The sequence below is a fragment of the Myxocyprinus asiaticus genome, chromosome 4, assembly GCF_019703515.2.
Source record: "Myxocyprinus asiaticus isolate MX2 ecotype Aquarium Trade chromosome 4, UBuf_Myxa_2, whole genome shotgun sequence".
In the NCBI taxonomy this organism is placed as follows: Eukaryota; Metazoa; Chordata; class Actinopteri; order Cypriniformes; family Catostomidae; genus Myxocyprinus; species Myxocyprinus asiaticus.
This window is the reverse complement of record NC_059347.1, coordinates 18110450-18126073: the sequence shown is the minus strand read 5'-3', so window position 1 is coordinate 18126073 and position 15624 is coordinate 18110450. Positions and strand designations below refer to the sequence as shown.

The 15624-nt window shown below is 37.1% G+C and overlaps 1 protein-coding gene across 3 annotated transcripts in view; it reads right to left on the bottom strand.

Annotated features, from left to right (window-relative positions):
- The window catches only part of LOC127439576 (active breakpoint cluster region-related protein-like), a 241447-nt gene that overhangs the window by 74484 nt on the left and 151339 nt on the right, over nucleotides 1–15624 (bottom strand). For all 3 annotated transcript variants that reach the window (XM_051695745.1, XM_051695746.1, XM_051695747.1), the window contains 4 exons: nucleotides 13260–13382; nucleotides 12350–12425; nucleotides 12005–12109; nucleotides 6306–6380 (listed from right to left, as the gene is read on the bottom strand). In XM_051695745.1, coding sequence (XP_051551705.1) covers nucleotides 6306–6380; nucleotides 12005–12109; nucleotides 12350–12425; nucleotides 13260–13382 — 379 coding nt within the window. The remainder of the gene's footprint in view (nucleotides 1–6305; nucleotides 6381–12004; nucleotides 12110–12349; nucleotides 12426–13259; nucleotides 13383–15624) is intronic.

Genomic DNA, 15624 nt, shown 5'->3' with positions numbered 1-15624 from the left:
CTTTTTTCGGGTTCTTATAGGGATTTTGGTGTCACAACAAACACACATCTTGGATTTGACTCATTTTGGACATTTGCAACATTTATGTCTGTGCCTTTGACAATAAGGTAAGACAAAAAAAACAAAAAAAAAAGTACAATAATAAAAAAAAAAACTAGATTTTAAAAACTATCCACCACCTTAGCTATTGTATCAGCAAAATCCACTATCGGTCGACCTCTACTATATACACTGTAAATATGTATACAGTACAAGACTCACATTAGTGGAATAAGAGATTTACGTCATGGCAGGAAGGGGCCGCAAAGTTCAGTTTTTGGTTAGAAAAATTTGTGTGTACTGTAATCTCAATTTTTTTTGCTTTAGGTATATTTTTGTTATATTTAATTTTTTTAAATAATTTTAAGACATGGTGAAACATTTTTGACCACTGATTTAAATATATTTTGACAATAAAAATGAAATATTTGTAATTAAGTCGAATGAAAGATGCATGTTTAAAATAGGGATGTGCACAGTTACCATTTTTAACATTCGATTAACTGTGAGGTTTCATGAATGGTTAATCGGTTTTTCAAATGGAGTCGTAATGTGGGAATAAAGAATGTTTACTGTATTGGAACATTACCTCAAACAAAACAGTAACAAATAAAGTGCACAGTGAGCTACGAGTCTAAATAGCACAATACATAGATCTTCAAATTATAAAATCTAACATTAAAGTCAAACAAAAATAATCAAACCGTCACTAACTGTATATGCCTATAACTATATATGTATATTGCAGCTGGCAATAATTCTTTTAACCCTAACTGATGCAGTGTGTAGACTCTCATTTCTTAAACAATCATGTTTGAAGACGTATCCTGTGGTCGTGGAAAAGACAACTAAGGTGATTGCTGAAATCACTGGAACTGGGTTCAGAAATGTCCTACGCATTATTAAAACCTGGAAGGATAGTGGCGAACCGTCAGCTTCGCGGAAGTAATGTGGTCGGAAAAAAGTCTTGAATGATCATGATCGGAGATCACTAAAATGCTTGGTCACATCGTAAAAAAAAAAAAATCAACAGTAGAACTCACAGCTATGTTTAATAGTGAAAGTAAGAGCATTTTCACACACACAATGCAACAAGAACTTACAGTATTGGGACTAAACAGCTGTTTGGCCACAAGAAAGCCACTGGTTAGTGAGGTTAATCGGAAAAAATGACATCAATTTGCTAGGGAGCATAAAGATAAACTGTGGAGCAATAGAAAAAGGTAATGTGGTCTGATGAGTTCTTATTTACCCTATTCCAAAGCGATGGGTGTGTCAGGGTAAGAAGGGAAGTGCATGAAGCGATGCACCTGTCATGCATAAGTGCCCACTGTGCAAGCCTTTGGAGGCAGTGTTATGATCTGGGGTTGCTTTAATTGGACAGGTCTAGGCTCAGCAACATTATGCGGCAATAAAATGAAGTCAGCTGATCACCTGAATGTTCTGAATGACCAGGTTATTTTCTTCCCTGACGGCACGGGCATGTTCCAGAATGATAATGCCAAGATTCACCGGACTCAGATTATGAAAGAGTGGTTCAGGGAGCATGAGGAATAATTTTCACACATGATTAGGCCACCACAGAGTCCTGATTAAACCCATTGCAAGTTTTTGGGATGTGCTGGAGAAGACTTTACAGAGTGGTTCGACTCTCTCTTCATCAGTACAAGATCTCGGACAAAAATAAATGCAACTCTGGACGGAAATAAATGTTGTGATGTTGCATAAGGTTGTCGAAACAATTCCACGACAAATGCATGCCGTAATCAAAGCTAAAGTTGCTCCAACAAGTATACAACTTTTTTTTTGGCCAGGCAGTGTACATTGAACTTGTCTAATTATTGTACTAAGTATGCACACCAGAGCATAAGGGGAAAGGGGAAAAACACTGTCTAACCGTTTATCAAGCGCAGAATCATGTTTAGTGTTGTAACAGTCACTTAAAGTAGGCTACTCTTATTCAGAAAGCAGCACAATGAATGAAACACAACCCAGGTGTTTTGAGATGCATATATAAAAATTAAAGTATTTTTAACTTTATTCAGTGTCTAAAAATGCGGCGATTCTGCACGAGGCGTTGAAATTAAAAAAGTTAAATTCAGCCAGGGCAACAGTAAAAGACGCCCATCCAGCGAGTGTCAGTATCACTGATCCATAACAGAAAAACAGTGCAGATGCACTCAAAAGCATGTTTGAACAGCCCTTAACTTGACCTATATTTGAAAAACTGACCGAAACCTGGCCGGAAAACATGACGGTTTGTCGGAACTCGGTGAGCTCGTCAGGTTGCAGACCTTGTATTGTAGAATAACCGTATAGTGATTTTGATATTCGAATAGCGCAGCGTCAAATGGTTAACTGAATGTCGACTCTCCGTGCACATCCCTAGATTAAAATAATCACGGATCCCTCATTCCATGGGCTAAATTTGGAAGGCCAATAGACTAAATCCAATAAACTAATTCTTGTTCTGAGATACAGTGCATCCAGTATTTTACACATTGTGCAGGACCAAATTGGCTAATTGAATTCCTAAAATTGACAGATGTGAGTAGCATGAGACGATTGGATTAGATCTGAGAAAGGAAAGACGACACATACGCAACTGATAAAATGAACTTCCCATGAAAACAACAGAATCAGAAACTGGCAGAGAGACATTTACTGTGAGTGTTACAAAAAAAGGAAAAGTTGTGGTTAGCATTTGGTTCAGTAGTTTCTCCCACAAACTCTTCCCATCAGGAAGCCAATATCAATGACCCAGAGTGAGGATTTAGATGTGATTCCTGTCAGAGTGGATGGAGGCCTTTAATAAGAGACTGAGAGGTAAATTCAATCAGTGTCTTAGACCGAGTAACCTCCTCTGATTATGACAGGAAGTGCATCCTAATATAAACAGATATTCATACAGCAACATCTGCATATGCAGAACAAATGTTTACTCTGTCACATACTGTACAAGATGACAACAATGCCACAAACTCCATGACAAATGACATGAGAAAAACTAACATAAAAAGCAGCCATTTGCTAGACCTCAAAACACTTATACAAACAATGGCCCTTTTGAATCAGTCAGTAGTCTTTATTCAGGAAAAGACATATATTGTGTAACTCTGTTGGGCTTTTTAACAGATATCTGACTGTTTTCAGACTCGAACTTACCCACAGAAACTGCTGGCCATATGCTCCAGTTATGTAAATTCACGTTAACAAACTGTACGCATGTTCTGAGTATATTAGATTAGCTACGACCTCATAAAGCAGACGCATAGCAAATGTGAATTTATATGCAAATATTCATGGATAAAAGACCTAAATGACATGTTCTTACAAATGATACAGTTAAGACAGTTAATAACCTAGTTGCCATGACCACCACAGTACTGAAGCACAGTGTTAAAGGTGTGCAATTTCAGCCTCAGTAGGGGCACCAAACAGAATTGGAAAAATAAAGATGGTTTCCAAAGAAGTTTTCCAAACATTCCTGCAAGTCCTTGTTTGAACAAAACTCACATCATTGGTTGAGCCAAATGTTGAAATATTGGGCGCTTCAACAAACAGACCAGTAGCTCTCAAATCTTATTTGCACATATTCACATTTGGCACATGAAGATGCGTTGCACCTGGTTTGACATCAATGATGCCAAACATCATTGGTTCTTCGATGTCTTGTAACCAGTCACAATGAATTAAGTTTGAATGTGTGAAAAGTCCAAATGGGATTTGAGACCAACAGTGAAAGGGAGGTATTAAGTGAATTGCGATCTCCTATTTTTTTCTGTTCCTCAAACAAAGTTATTATAAAGCTTCAGGCTATTTTCATGCTACTTTTCCAATATTTTCTTATTTTTTTCCTTTTTAGAATTTTAAAAGTATGCTTTCATTGTATGGAAAAGAGCATTTTTTTTTAAAAATATGCTATTTTTTGTTTAACAGTAGAAAGTCGAAAAAGAAGCGTCATGAAAGTTTTGAATGAAACGAGGAAGTGTAAAAGATTATACATTTTTCTTTTTTGAATAAACAATTCCTTTAAGCTGGGATAGTAGAAAATAGTAGGAAGTGTAAATCAAAAATTCAGTATGTATCAAAAAGTCCTAAATCCACAAGAGGGCGCAACTACTACATTAAAATCAAACAGCACTGTGTTATTACTGCAAAAAAAAAAAAAAAAAAAAAAATCCTGTTAAAAATAATTTACAAAAACTGTTAAACCAAAGTGCATAAAAAAAAGGGATTCAGCCCGCTCGTATTCTAATTTGCTAAAGTGAAGTAAAAAGCAAAACGAGAGGAAAAAGCTTCATAAACAGCTCAATGTTAACTTGGTGTTCCACTGGTAAATAAATAAGCAAATATGCTTAAAAAAAAAAAAAAAAAAAACACTAATTAAATTAAAACAAATGGAGCCTTCAGTGTGTCTTTGGTAAACATTGCTTCAAGCTTTTAAAGTAATTATTCAAGACCCAGTAATTAAATAGAGAACTGAGTAAACAGTGTTTTAAGTTTTCAGTAACAGAAGCAATTAAACATTTAAAAAATTATCTATTTATATAAAATAATATAAAAACATTAAAAAAGTAATCTAATTCAAAATAATACTACTTAAATTACTGACAGTCTGTGTGATTATTAGATATACATTAATACTACTTTGATGCAGTCAGAACATCTGAATGTCTATAAAAGAGAGCAGCAGGTATATTAGGCTGCATTTACACATCGCACAGATCCAATATTTTGAAATATACGATTTTTGTTCCTTTGCTTATACATTAACAGCTGTGTTTACATGTTAATATCATGTTGAGGGGCATTTTGACAAAAAAAAAAAAAAAAGCATTTCGCTGTTCACGCTTGCACAGGCAGACATATGCATGTGAGCATTTAAAAGTAGCCAGCTGAAATCAAACAGCGTGTGAGTACTGAATAGACTTTTTAAGGGTGAAGTTCTTTTTAACTTGATATGGCATCTAAAAAAACATCCCATCTGGCACCAACAATCATGCCACAGTCCAAACAGAGATAATTTTTTTCCCCCATTCTGATGATTGATGTGAACATTAACTGAAGCTCCTGACCCGTATCTGCATGATTTTATGAACTGCACTGCTGCCACATGATTGGCTGATTAGATAATCGCATGGATGATTGTTGGTGCCAGATGGGCTGGTTTGAGTATTTCTGTAACTGCTGATCTCCTGGGATTTTCACACATAACAGTCTCAAGAATTTACTCCGAATGGTGCCAAAAACAAAAAACATTCAGTGAGTGGCAGTTCTGTGGACAGAAACACCTTGTTGATGAGAGAGGTCAACAGAGAATGGCCAGACTTGTTCAAACTGACAAAGTCTACGGTAACACAGATAACCACTCTGTACAATTGTAGTGAGAAGAATATCATCTCAGAATGCTGTTCTGAGATGTGGGCTGGCGTTGTTTTGGCGGCATGAGGGGGATCTACACAATATTAGGCAGATGGTTTTAATGTTGTGGCTGATCGGTGTACATAGCTGAATCATTGTCATTTAGGAATAAGATTGCGTGGGTGTCTGAATCATGATCGCGATATTGTAACGATTAATCATGCAGCTCTAGTGTCAAGAGGAGACACCCTATCCTGTTTAGAATGTGCCAACTCTGTACTATAAGCTCCAGTCCTGCACAGTTTGTCTCTAGGGGACTTGTGGCTTCATTCATGTTACTGTGGCCTGCGTAAAATATTCTGTGGGTTATTCTTTGGAGCATTCATTTACTCATTCATGGTCACTTTCACTGAGCACACCAGCTACACTGATACTCAACAATGTCAACGGCTTACTGATGAAGAGTTCTTCTTAGGAGAAAACAGTGTAGTTTCTCAGCAACAATCTTCCCTTTCTTTCTTTTTCGAAAGAAAAGAAGTTTCCCTTCTGTGCTTGTCTACTCTTTAGCCTCCATTTAAATGTTGCAAAATTTTCATTATGATAATACTGATAAAAATAACATTGTTGAAGTATATACAATATACTGTATACTATATGAAAAATTGAAGTGGCAGGTAAAAAAATCTAAGTGGCTGGTACAATTGGGCATTCAACCGACCCTATGGCTGGTGGACAAAAAAGTTAATTTCATGCCATGGTTGTATTGTTTCATTTTGTCTTGAAAAATCAAAGATATGATTTATGTGTTTTCAATATTCTAAAAAGAAGAAAAACATTTAAACACACACATACACACACATTCTGCTTTAGGAGTGTAAAATACACAAGATGTTTTGACTTACTGGCTGATTCTTTGAAGCCTGTGGCTTTATGGACGATCACATGCAGGAAGCCGTTCAGACCAGGAGATTCTTCATCTGGAAAACACAAGAAACACTCAGTAAGCGTGAGTATGTGTGAGAGAGCGAGAAAGAGCAATGAACGATTTTATGATGTGCCCAAATCTTATTAGTAGCAGATAACATTGTTGAGAGAGCTGTTCATCTTGTTGTCCTAACCAGAAGAGAATGAGCTTTTTCCAATGGGTTTCAGAATTTCAGTTTTCAACTTATGAGTAAAATAAGGTTTGTGGTTAACATTACTTGTAAAAAAAAAAAAATCTTCAACATAAATTACACACAGTCATACCTCATACAGTACTTAACGCCATTGTGTGCTTTTAAAGGTAAGTTGCTACATAAGGACTAAAACGCAAGTCCTATTTTAGTACTGAAATCCACTAAAAGTCCATTGGTAATTCCAGGGGGAACCCATAGCAAATTAGTCTTCCGCTTTGGCCTACAATTTGACGTCATGACTGAACAGCTCTATAGACACATATGAGAGCCTCCAGTCACCCACATGCTACTTAAACACATACATACTACTAAAATTAGAAGCAAACATGAGCCTGACCACCCAAGAGCTGGTACAGAGCCCCTTAAGGAACATTTTAATGTGTGAATGTATGGAGAACAGAAGATCAGAGTATTCCTACAGGGAGAGAAGACACCTGCTGCTGTTTAGCACTGGAACTGCTTCGCGTATCCAGTACCTTTATTTCCCTCTCTGTCCTCATCAGTGAGTCCAGTGATGAATATGTGAACAGTTGGCATCTGCATATGTGTTTTAGTGTGAACACTTCTTATCTCTTGTCTGTGTGGTCCACTTCTGTGCTGGAAGCCTTAGTCTAGAAATAAATATCAGGCTACACGGTTATCTTTGTATGTATTTGGACTGCTCGGATCCATATCAGGCTTTGCTGCTCACCACACTACTCAAATGTTCCAGTTTATGTGGAATGCTGTAAGAAACTGACAACATAGCCTAGTCTAAAGTTCTTCTAAATCGATATACCGGCCAGAACTATAATCTGCCGATATTTGGCCATTTCACTGGCCATCATCGAATCTGCCGATAATCAGATATTTGATTGATTTAAGGACCAATAATTGGTTATTTTGACATTTTCGCCATTTGCCAACAATCATGCCTATTCTGCATCACAATCTGATGCAGAATGTTGATAGAAACTGAGAATACAACTTGATATAGACTAGTTATAAACCGATATATCGGCCAGGCCGACATTTGGCCATTTTCAGAATATCACATCTGCCGATAATAATAATGCTATTGACTATCGATCATGCCTGCTTTGCATCACACATTAATATTATGTTTATTATTGTAATAGGAACTGACAATACAGTCTGATTTAGACTAGTTAAAGACCGATATATTGGCCAGATAAATTTGCTGATATCTGGCCATTTTGAGATAATTGGCCAATAAACGGAAGTGTGTCACTTTCAAGCTCTAACAACAGCCTTGCCCTTATATAACAAAAGGAAAAATTATGTCAAATAAATATATTTTTGTTGTAATGTTTTGTTTTTTCAGCAATTGTTCAGAATTTTTTTGTTAACATGTCATCAGTCAACACTGATCTTAAAAAAAAATATTTATGAATGTTATTGTCTTGCTCAAGTTCCAATAAATACAAATGAGATCAAGCTAAATGTCACAGCCTCTTGACTTTGGCTAGCTACCTCTGCAAGCGCTGAAGGACTCTGTGATTAGTGCTAAAGGAAAGAATGCAGATGTCAGAGCAAATCAAAACAGTGTCACATAACTCGAAGTCTACAGCTGCCTTCACTAAAACCATGATTTTGGTATCCTCGCCGAAAGCATTTAACATCATGTGAAGTGGGTTATAAACATGATTCATAAAAACAATATGTTTAGTAAGCCCCAGAGAATGCAACAATTCATTGTCTTAGGGACTTATCTCATCCTGAGAGAAAACCTGATGCACGTGAGGGACCTCCAATAACCCTCTCATAACACTAGCCATCACTTCAGGGTGGCCTTGACTGACCCTCATACACACACACACACACGCACTCCCACACATACACAAAGTGGCTTATTATATCAATATCACTAGCAGTGGGTGGCAGTGATCAAGTTGCAGTCTCCTTTTCTCTACATTTATTTAGCAGGAAGTGAACAAGCTGAGCAGATCTTTGAACCTTCACTGGCTCATCAGAACAACACGGGAGAGAGTAAACAATCACAGACCTGCATATGTTTGTGAGATGTGATCATAATCCAGTCCACATGTAAGAAACGAATACTGAGCTTCGTAGATACAGCGATACGAGGGGGGTCGCTCATCTTAATCAGTGCTTTTGATACAAATCACAGCAATCCCTCATGCTGTTAGAGTGAACTGAAATTCAGGGGGACTCCCAAGATACAGTAACCCCAAAAGTATTTGGAAACTTAAGGCACACTCAAAAATGTATCAATGTCAAAAGCATTTGATAACAAAATATCAAACCAAGTGACACCTGCAAAACGTGCCTTTTCTTAGAACACCACTCTTCTGAGTCATTTTTGAAATTAACTGGTCTCAAGGTTATTGTTAAGTGGATGTTTGTAGTCAGTTCCCATCAAGTTCACACAGATGTCCTAGCAGAGTAACCACAGGTGTAGTTCATCACATAACTATGGACACATTCTACTAACGTTTGACAACCTGAAAGTGTCCATATACATTTTTGTCTTCATTTAGAACAGTATCTACTGTTTACCTGTTGTCTAATAATTATTTAAAAAAAAAAAAAATATGAATCTTATCTTTAATACTTAAAAACTGGCAAAGATTTCAATTTAAAAGTGTGCTTGTGCTTTTTGGGGCCACTGAATACACTTGAACTCTACAATACACTTTATAGAGATGGAATCAGGCACTTGACAACGGAATCAGGCCTTATCAAATACTTCCCATCATAAGCTTGTACATAAATACAGGAAACGTCTGGAGTGTTGTCTCTAAATTATAAAAAACAACACCAATCAGGTTAAATCTTAAAGATTACCCGGCCAGTATGAGACTAGTGCAGGAAAACAGAGGCAAATATAATTTGATAACTCTACCCTCCATCTGAGAGTGATGTTGTTGGCTTATTAAAGGGAAAGTTCACCCAAATTTTTTTATTCTCTATTAATTTACTCACCCTCATGCCATCCCAGATGTATTTTAGATTAATTTCTTTCTTCTGCAGAACACAAATGAAGAATCTCCAAAAATCACATGGTCAACATAAAAATAATTCATGACTCCAGTGGGTAAATCCATGATTTAGAAGTGATATGACAAGTGTGGGTGAGAAACAGATCAATACTAAAGTCCTTTTTTTTTTTACCATAAATCTCCACCTTTGACCAGCTCTGACAAGTAGGTGGTGATATGCATGAAGAATGCTAATGGCCAAAAAACTAAAGAAGAGGAATGTGGAAGTGAAAGTGGACATTTATAGGGAAAAATAAGACTTGTGAAGACATGGATTAAACCACTGGAGTCATATGAATTTATTTTTACACTGACTTAGTGTTTTTGCAGATTTAAAGTTCTGGTCACCATTCACTTGCATTGTACAGACCTACAGAACTGAGATATGTTTCTAAAAATCTTCATTTGTGTTCAGCAGAAGAAAGAAATTCATCTAAAGTACAGAGTCATGGTGTTCATGAGGTTATGTAGCAGCGGTTACATTCCTCCACCAGCTGCTCCTTATTTCACCTCATTCTCTAAATCTTACATTTTGTAGCAGGAGGGATACTGTGGGGTTTAGGGGGTGATCAGAGGGTGGTTTCTCTATGTGTGTCACTTACCAGACATGGAGACCATAAACACTGACTGCTTCCTTCAAACTCAAGACCCCATATATTGCCTGCCACCACTCTTTATATATAGTATAGTATACCATATTACCATATAGTATAGTATACCGTATACCATAGTATAATTACTATTATTGTTATTAATAATTGAATTACTGGTACTGGTTTATATAAAAACAATAAGCCAAGAGATGTGACAAAATGCAGTATTCTGAATGTTCCATAAAGTACTGATAATTTCACAGAAGAGTTATTAAGTATGACCTGAAATGCTACCCTGATCATCGGCAAATAAAAACAGCCTCTTGAAGGCACGATTAGCAATATAGCAGAACCAGACTGTAACCTACAGTAGATTCTGAAAAACCCATTTGGACTTTGCAGTGATGGAATGAAAGAGAAACAAAGAGAAAAAGAGATGTGTGTGTAGAAATCTATTGTGATTAGGAAGAATGGTATTTAACTGAAACCAGAAATGAATGGCAGACTGTATGCTTTGAATTGTATCATACTCATACAGCATTTTCATATGAGCCCTGCAAATATACAGTAAATGGCCAAAAGTATGTGGACACTCAAAAACCACCCCATATTCACCAAAAAACAACAATTGTCTCATCATTTATTCAACCTTATTCCACCCCAGATGTGTATGACTTTCTTTCTTCTGCAGAACACAAACAAATATCTACAAATAATAACAAAAGAATATCTGAGCTTTGTTGGTTCATACAATGCAAGTTAACTGTGGCCAGAACTTTGAAGCTCCAAAAAGCACATAAAGGCAGCATAATTGTAATCCATCGGACTCCAGTGGTTAAATCCATGTCTTCAGAAGTGATATAATAGGTTGGGTGAGAAACAGATACATTTTTAAGTCCTTTTTTAATATAATTCTCCAACTTTGACCAGCACCGACCAGTATGTGGCAACATGCACGAAGAATGTGAATCCCCCAAAAAATATGGAAGTGAAAGTGAAAGTGGAGATTAATAGTAAGAAAGACTTAAATATTTATCAGTTTCTTCCTCACACATATCATATAGCTTCTGAAGATACACTGGAGTCATTTGGATTATTTTATGCTGCCTTTATGTGCTTTTTAGAGCTTCAAAGTTTTGGTCACCATTAACTTGCATTGAATGGACCTTGACAGCTGAGATATTCTTCAAAAAATCTTTGTTTGTGTTCTGCATAAAAAAGAAAGTCAGACACATACGGCATGAGGGTGAGTAAATGATGAGAGAATTTAAATTTTTGTTTGAACTGTTCCTTTAATTTCAAACCATGGGCATTAATAGTTGGTCCTCCCTTTGCTGCTACTGTATATCAGGTTCCACACTTCTGTGAAGGCTTTCCACTAGATCTTGGAACATGGCTGTCTGATTTGCTCCCATTCAGACACAAGAACATCAGTGATGTTAGGCATGGGGTCCGTTTCACAGTCAGTGTTCCAATTAATCCCAAAGGTGTTCAGTGGGGTCAGGACAGGTCTGGGTTCTATCACATCATTACTTTGTTTTGAGGAACAGAAAAGGGCCCTTCCCAACTTTTGCCACAATGCTGGAAGCACACAATTATCTAGAATGTCATTGTATGCCGCAGCATTAAGATTAGTCTTTCCTGGAATAAAAAAGGTGCCAAACCTGTTCATTAAAAGCGAGTGTTCACAAACTTTTGGCAATGTAGAGCAGCTGAACCAAGATTCATTCATCAACAGGCTAGGCCACATATAATTTAAGAGAACCAGACAAATGTCTGGTGTACTGTATTATGTGCTGTGAGGTACTGATGCAAACATATCTCTTACCATCTTTGTTGCTGGTGACGGGGATGTTGTGAACAGTTCTGAGTTTGAAGCAGGAGCCGGTTAACACCTGCAGCTCTACAGAACTCAACACACACACCAGCAGGTCTGTAAAACACACACATACACACACAAATACACACAGTGAGGTCCAGACATGCAGTATTGACCTTTGAGGATAATCAAAGAAAGGTGCCACATTCTCTAGATTGTACAAGATTACAGGCCAATTCTTTTAAAACAAAATCAGCCTAAATGAGAGTTTACCGATACATCTTTAATGTGGTGTTAAGAGCTATATTAAACATTTAACAGCTGCGGTCCTGTTCACAGCATGAACTGTCTAACCTTTCTTCTGCAGTTTTTGAATGCTTTCTCTCCATTCCGACCTCTCATAATCTGAGGACAGCAAGAACAGGTAGCTCTGGAGAGAGAGAGAGAGAGAGAGAGAGAGAGAGAGAGAGAGAGAGAGAGAGAGAGAGACGGTGAGCAAAAGCCAGAAAGTGTGAGTGAAAGTGAGTTAAAGAAAAACAACGTCCCCCCCTAGTGGACAGTTACAAATTTGTGTTAACAATATTCACCAGGGTGTGAAACTCATTTTAGATCACGGACTGGATTGGACTAAATATTGGTGTACTAATGGAGAATGCGTGAGGCATATATGCTCCTCTGGAGCTAACAAAGTCCAGAATCAGTAATTCAGTGGACACTTGAAAACAACTGTGAAAGTCATTTTTTCCCTTAATGTTTTTCTTCGTACCTGCTCACATTGTAATAAAACTAAATTCAAAATGAGGAACGCAAACTAATTTGCTCTATATTTGTCACCCAAAGAGCCAGTTTCAGTTGAAAGCACGGATTGGCCCTTGCGCGCTGAATGCCTCGCGTAATGGAAAAAGTTTCTACTGCTTTAAGATGCGTGCTATAACATGCAACACAATACATTTTACAAAAACAATCTGTCCTGCTGAAGTAAAAATAAAATATGACTATTATCATACCAATATAATATATTAACTTTTTTACCATTTAACCTCAAATCATCCTTGCCATGTGCTGACACTCCTAGTTTAAAAGACATACATTGAAATGCTTATTTAATTATTTTTATTACCATTTTTATAACCAAATGTTCAAAAATTAAAACACAGATGAAACCCTGCCATACCTGGGAACACACTGCTAATAAATGTCATCAGTAAGGATCTCATGTCAGTCATACATTCATACGTATTTAATGGGTTGCTTGATCCGGTACCTTGCCGTGTTTGTTGTGGATGCGGAATGGGATGTTGGGTGAGTGTAACAGCAGACACGACTCCTGTTCGTTCATCTTCTTCCGCAAACGATCCACATTACGACTCTGACCCTTCAGTGCTTTCTGTCCACACACACACACACACACAAACAAATCTGTTATTAATACAATATTAAACATGTACACACCGGGCAAATACAGACATTTGTCATCCTGCAGTTTCTGCCAAAATATCATAGTTACAGAGGAACCCTTCTTAAACTATTCTAAGAACTCATTTTAATAATAATTATTTTATCATTGTAACAATAGTAACTTTAAGGAATGTTCTGGGGTCAGTACAAGTTAAGCTCAATCAACAGCATTTGTGGCATAATGTTGAATACCACAAAAATAATTTTTGACCTTTTCTTAAAAATAAAAAGCAAAATTCTGGGTTACAGCAGAGACTATTTAGCAGAGATGGATCACTTTTATTAAAATGAATGGTAGAAATTGGAACGCTCAACAAAGGAGCTCTGAGCGCCCAACGGTTAACGGATGTAGAAAGGAAGTCCCGCCTTACAGTTAAAAGAGCCAATCACCTTTTAGATACAGACATCGCCTGTCAATCAACTTGCTAACGCACATGTGCATTTCAGTAGCTATACAAGTTGAGGAAAATTGAGGTTTTTAGCATAATATGAGGTAAAGAAGCACAATTTATGATATTGAACCCGGAACATTCCTTGTAACTAAGCTTTTTTTTTTTTTTTTTGCAGAAACCGTTATTACCATAGTAGACTTCTGTAAAGGGAGTGAGAAACTTGTGTGTTTGTGAAGCTAATTCAAAGGAAATTGGGCATTTCTGCATCTTTATGCATGTGCCATTGTGTTTGAATGCGTGAGAGTGTTTCCATTAGGGAGTGATGCTATCATCTTCTTATTATTGTCAGTGTTTGTATGAGCTTTACTGGAATTGATGTTATCAGTGCTCCACAGTTAATTAACCCATGAGCGTCAATTTAAAAAAGTTCCTCAGACCACTGTTGTTTTTAAACACACACACACAAATTTCTCAATACACACATACGAAACACACTCTGACATCCATACAAACACACCCACACAATTTTAGCTGCATCATTTATTCAATTGGCCTGCAGTGCTCTATAATACAGCAAATAGAAAATAGGAAAAAAGCATGTATTTGCTCCATACGCTAAACAGAAAAATGGCACCATCTGGTGGAAATATAAAAATAAATTTACATTTTGAAGCCAGGGCTCCGGAATGAAAGCATAATATCATAGATTTTATGCTTTAATGGCACTTGGATCAAATATTGCAGTTTAAATGGGTTGTCCTTAAGGTCCTGAGTGTAACTATTTTATGTACACATTGTATTATAGATGTATTTTAGGAACTGAGGTTGAAATACAAAAATTCCCCCAAAAATTCACACCTTTGGCAAAATGTATGCTGCTGGCATTAACACAGCCAAAATGATCGGAAAAACTAAAATGGCCCGAAGGTCGCACAAGGGATAAAGGGACTCCAGAGCTGCACTGCTCTGTCTGCTTGTGTGTCTTTATCATATTATATTACCACATAATATGTGATATTGGGCTATATGACTCAGAGAGGAACTTGTTCAGTTCTCTCAATGTCAGCTAGCATAAACAAACCAACAAGCACAATGGAGTCATCCATGTTAGCAAGGCTAAGAGCCGGGGGGTGTCACCTTTCCTCTGCGTGTGAGCCACTGCCTCATTGTCCTGTGGTGAACTCAGCTAAACAATAAAAGATCTGCTTCCCTTTAACTTAAACTAGATCTGCTTCCCTTAAACTTAAACTTCACCAACATTGTGACCGACTCCTGACCAGCCTAAACATGACTCGATTAAGAGGCAAAACATGACATGCACTTTCTCTAATGCCAAACAGACACCTAAAACAATGCTTTAGAGAATATGATATGACCTGGGATTGAAAAAAGCTGATAATCAAGTGAAGATCTTTTTGAAGACTGCTGAGAGATGTCACGTCAAGCTATTCATGTAGCTTAGACACTGATATTTAGCAATACTTGGCAGTTAAGGCTGATTTATACTTTTGCATCGGACCTACGCCCAAGCGTCGCCGTAGTTACGGCGGTTATGGCGTAGCCTCCACCTTAGCCTGATGTGCACCTCTTCAAACAGTAAATGTAGGTTGTGTCTATGGTATTAAAGGGATAGTACACCCAAACATTTTAATTATCTTATTTACACACACTTATGCCATCCCAGATGTGTGGTGTATGACTTTCTTTCTTCTGCTGAACACAAATAAAGATTTTTGGAAGAATATTTCAGCTCTGTTGGTCCATACAATGCAAGTGAAT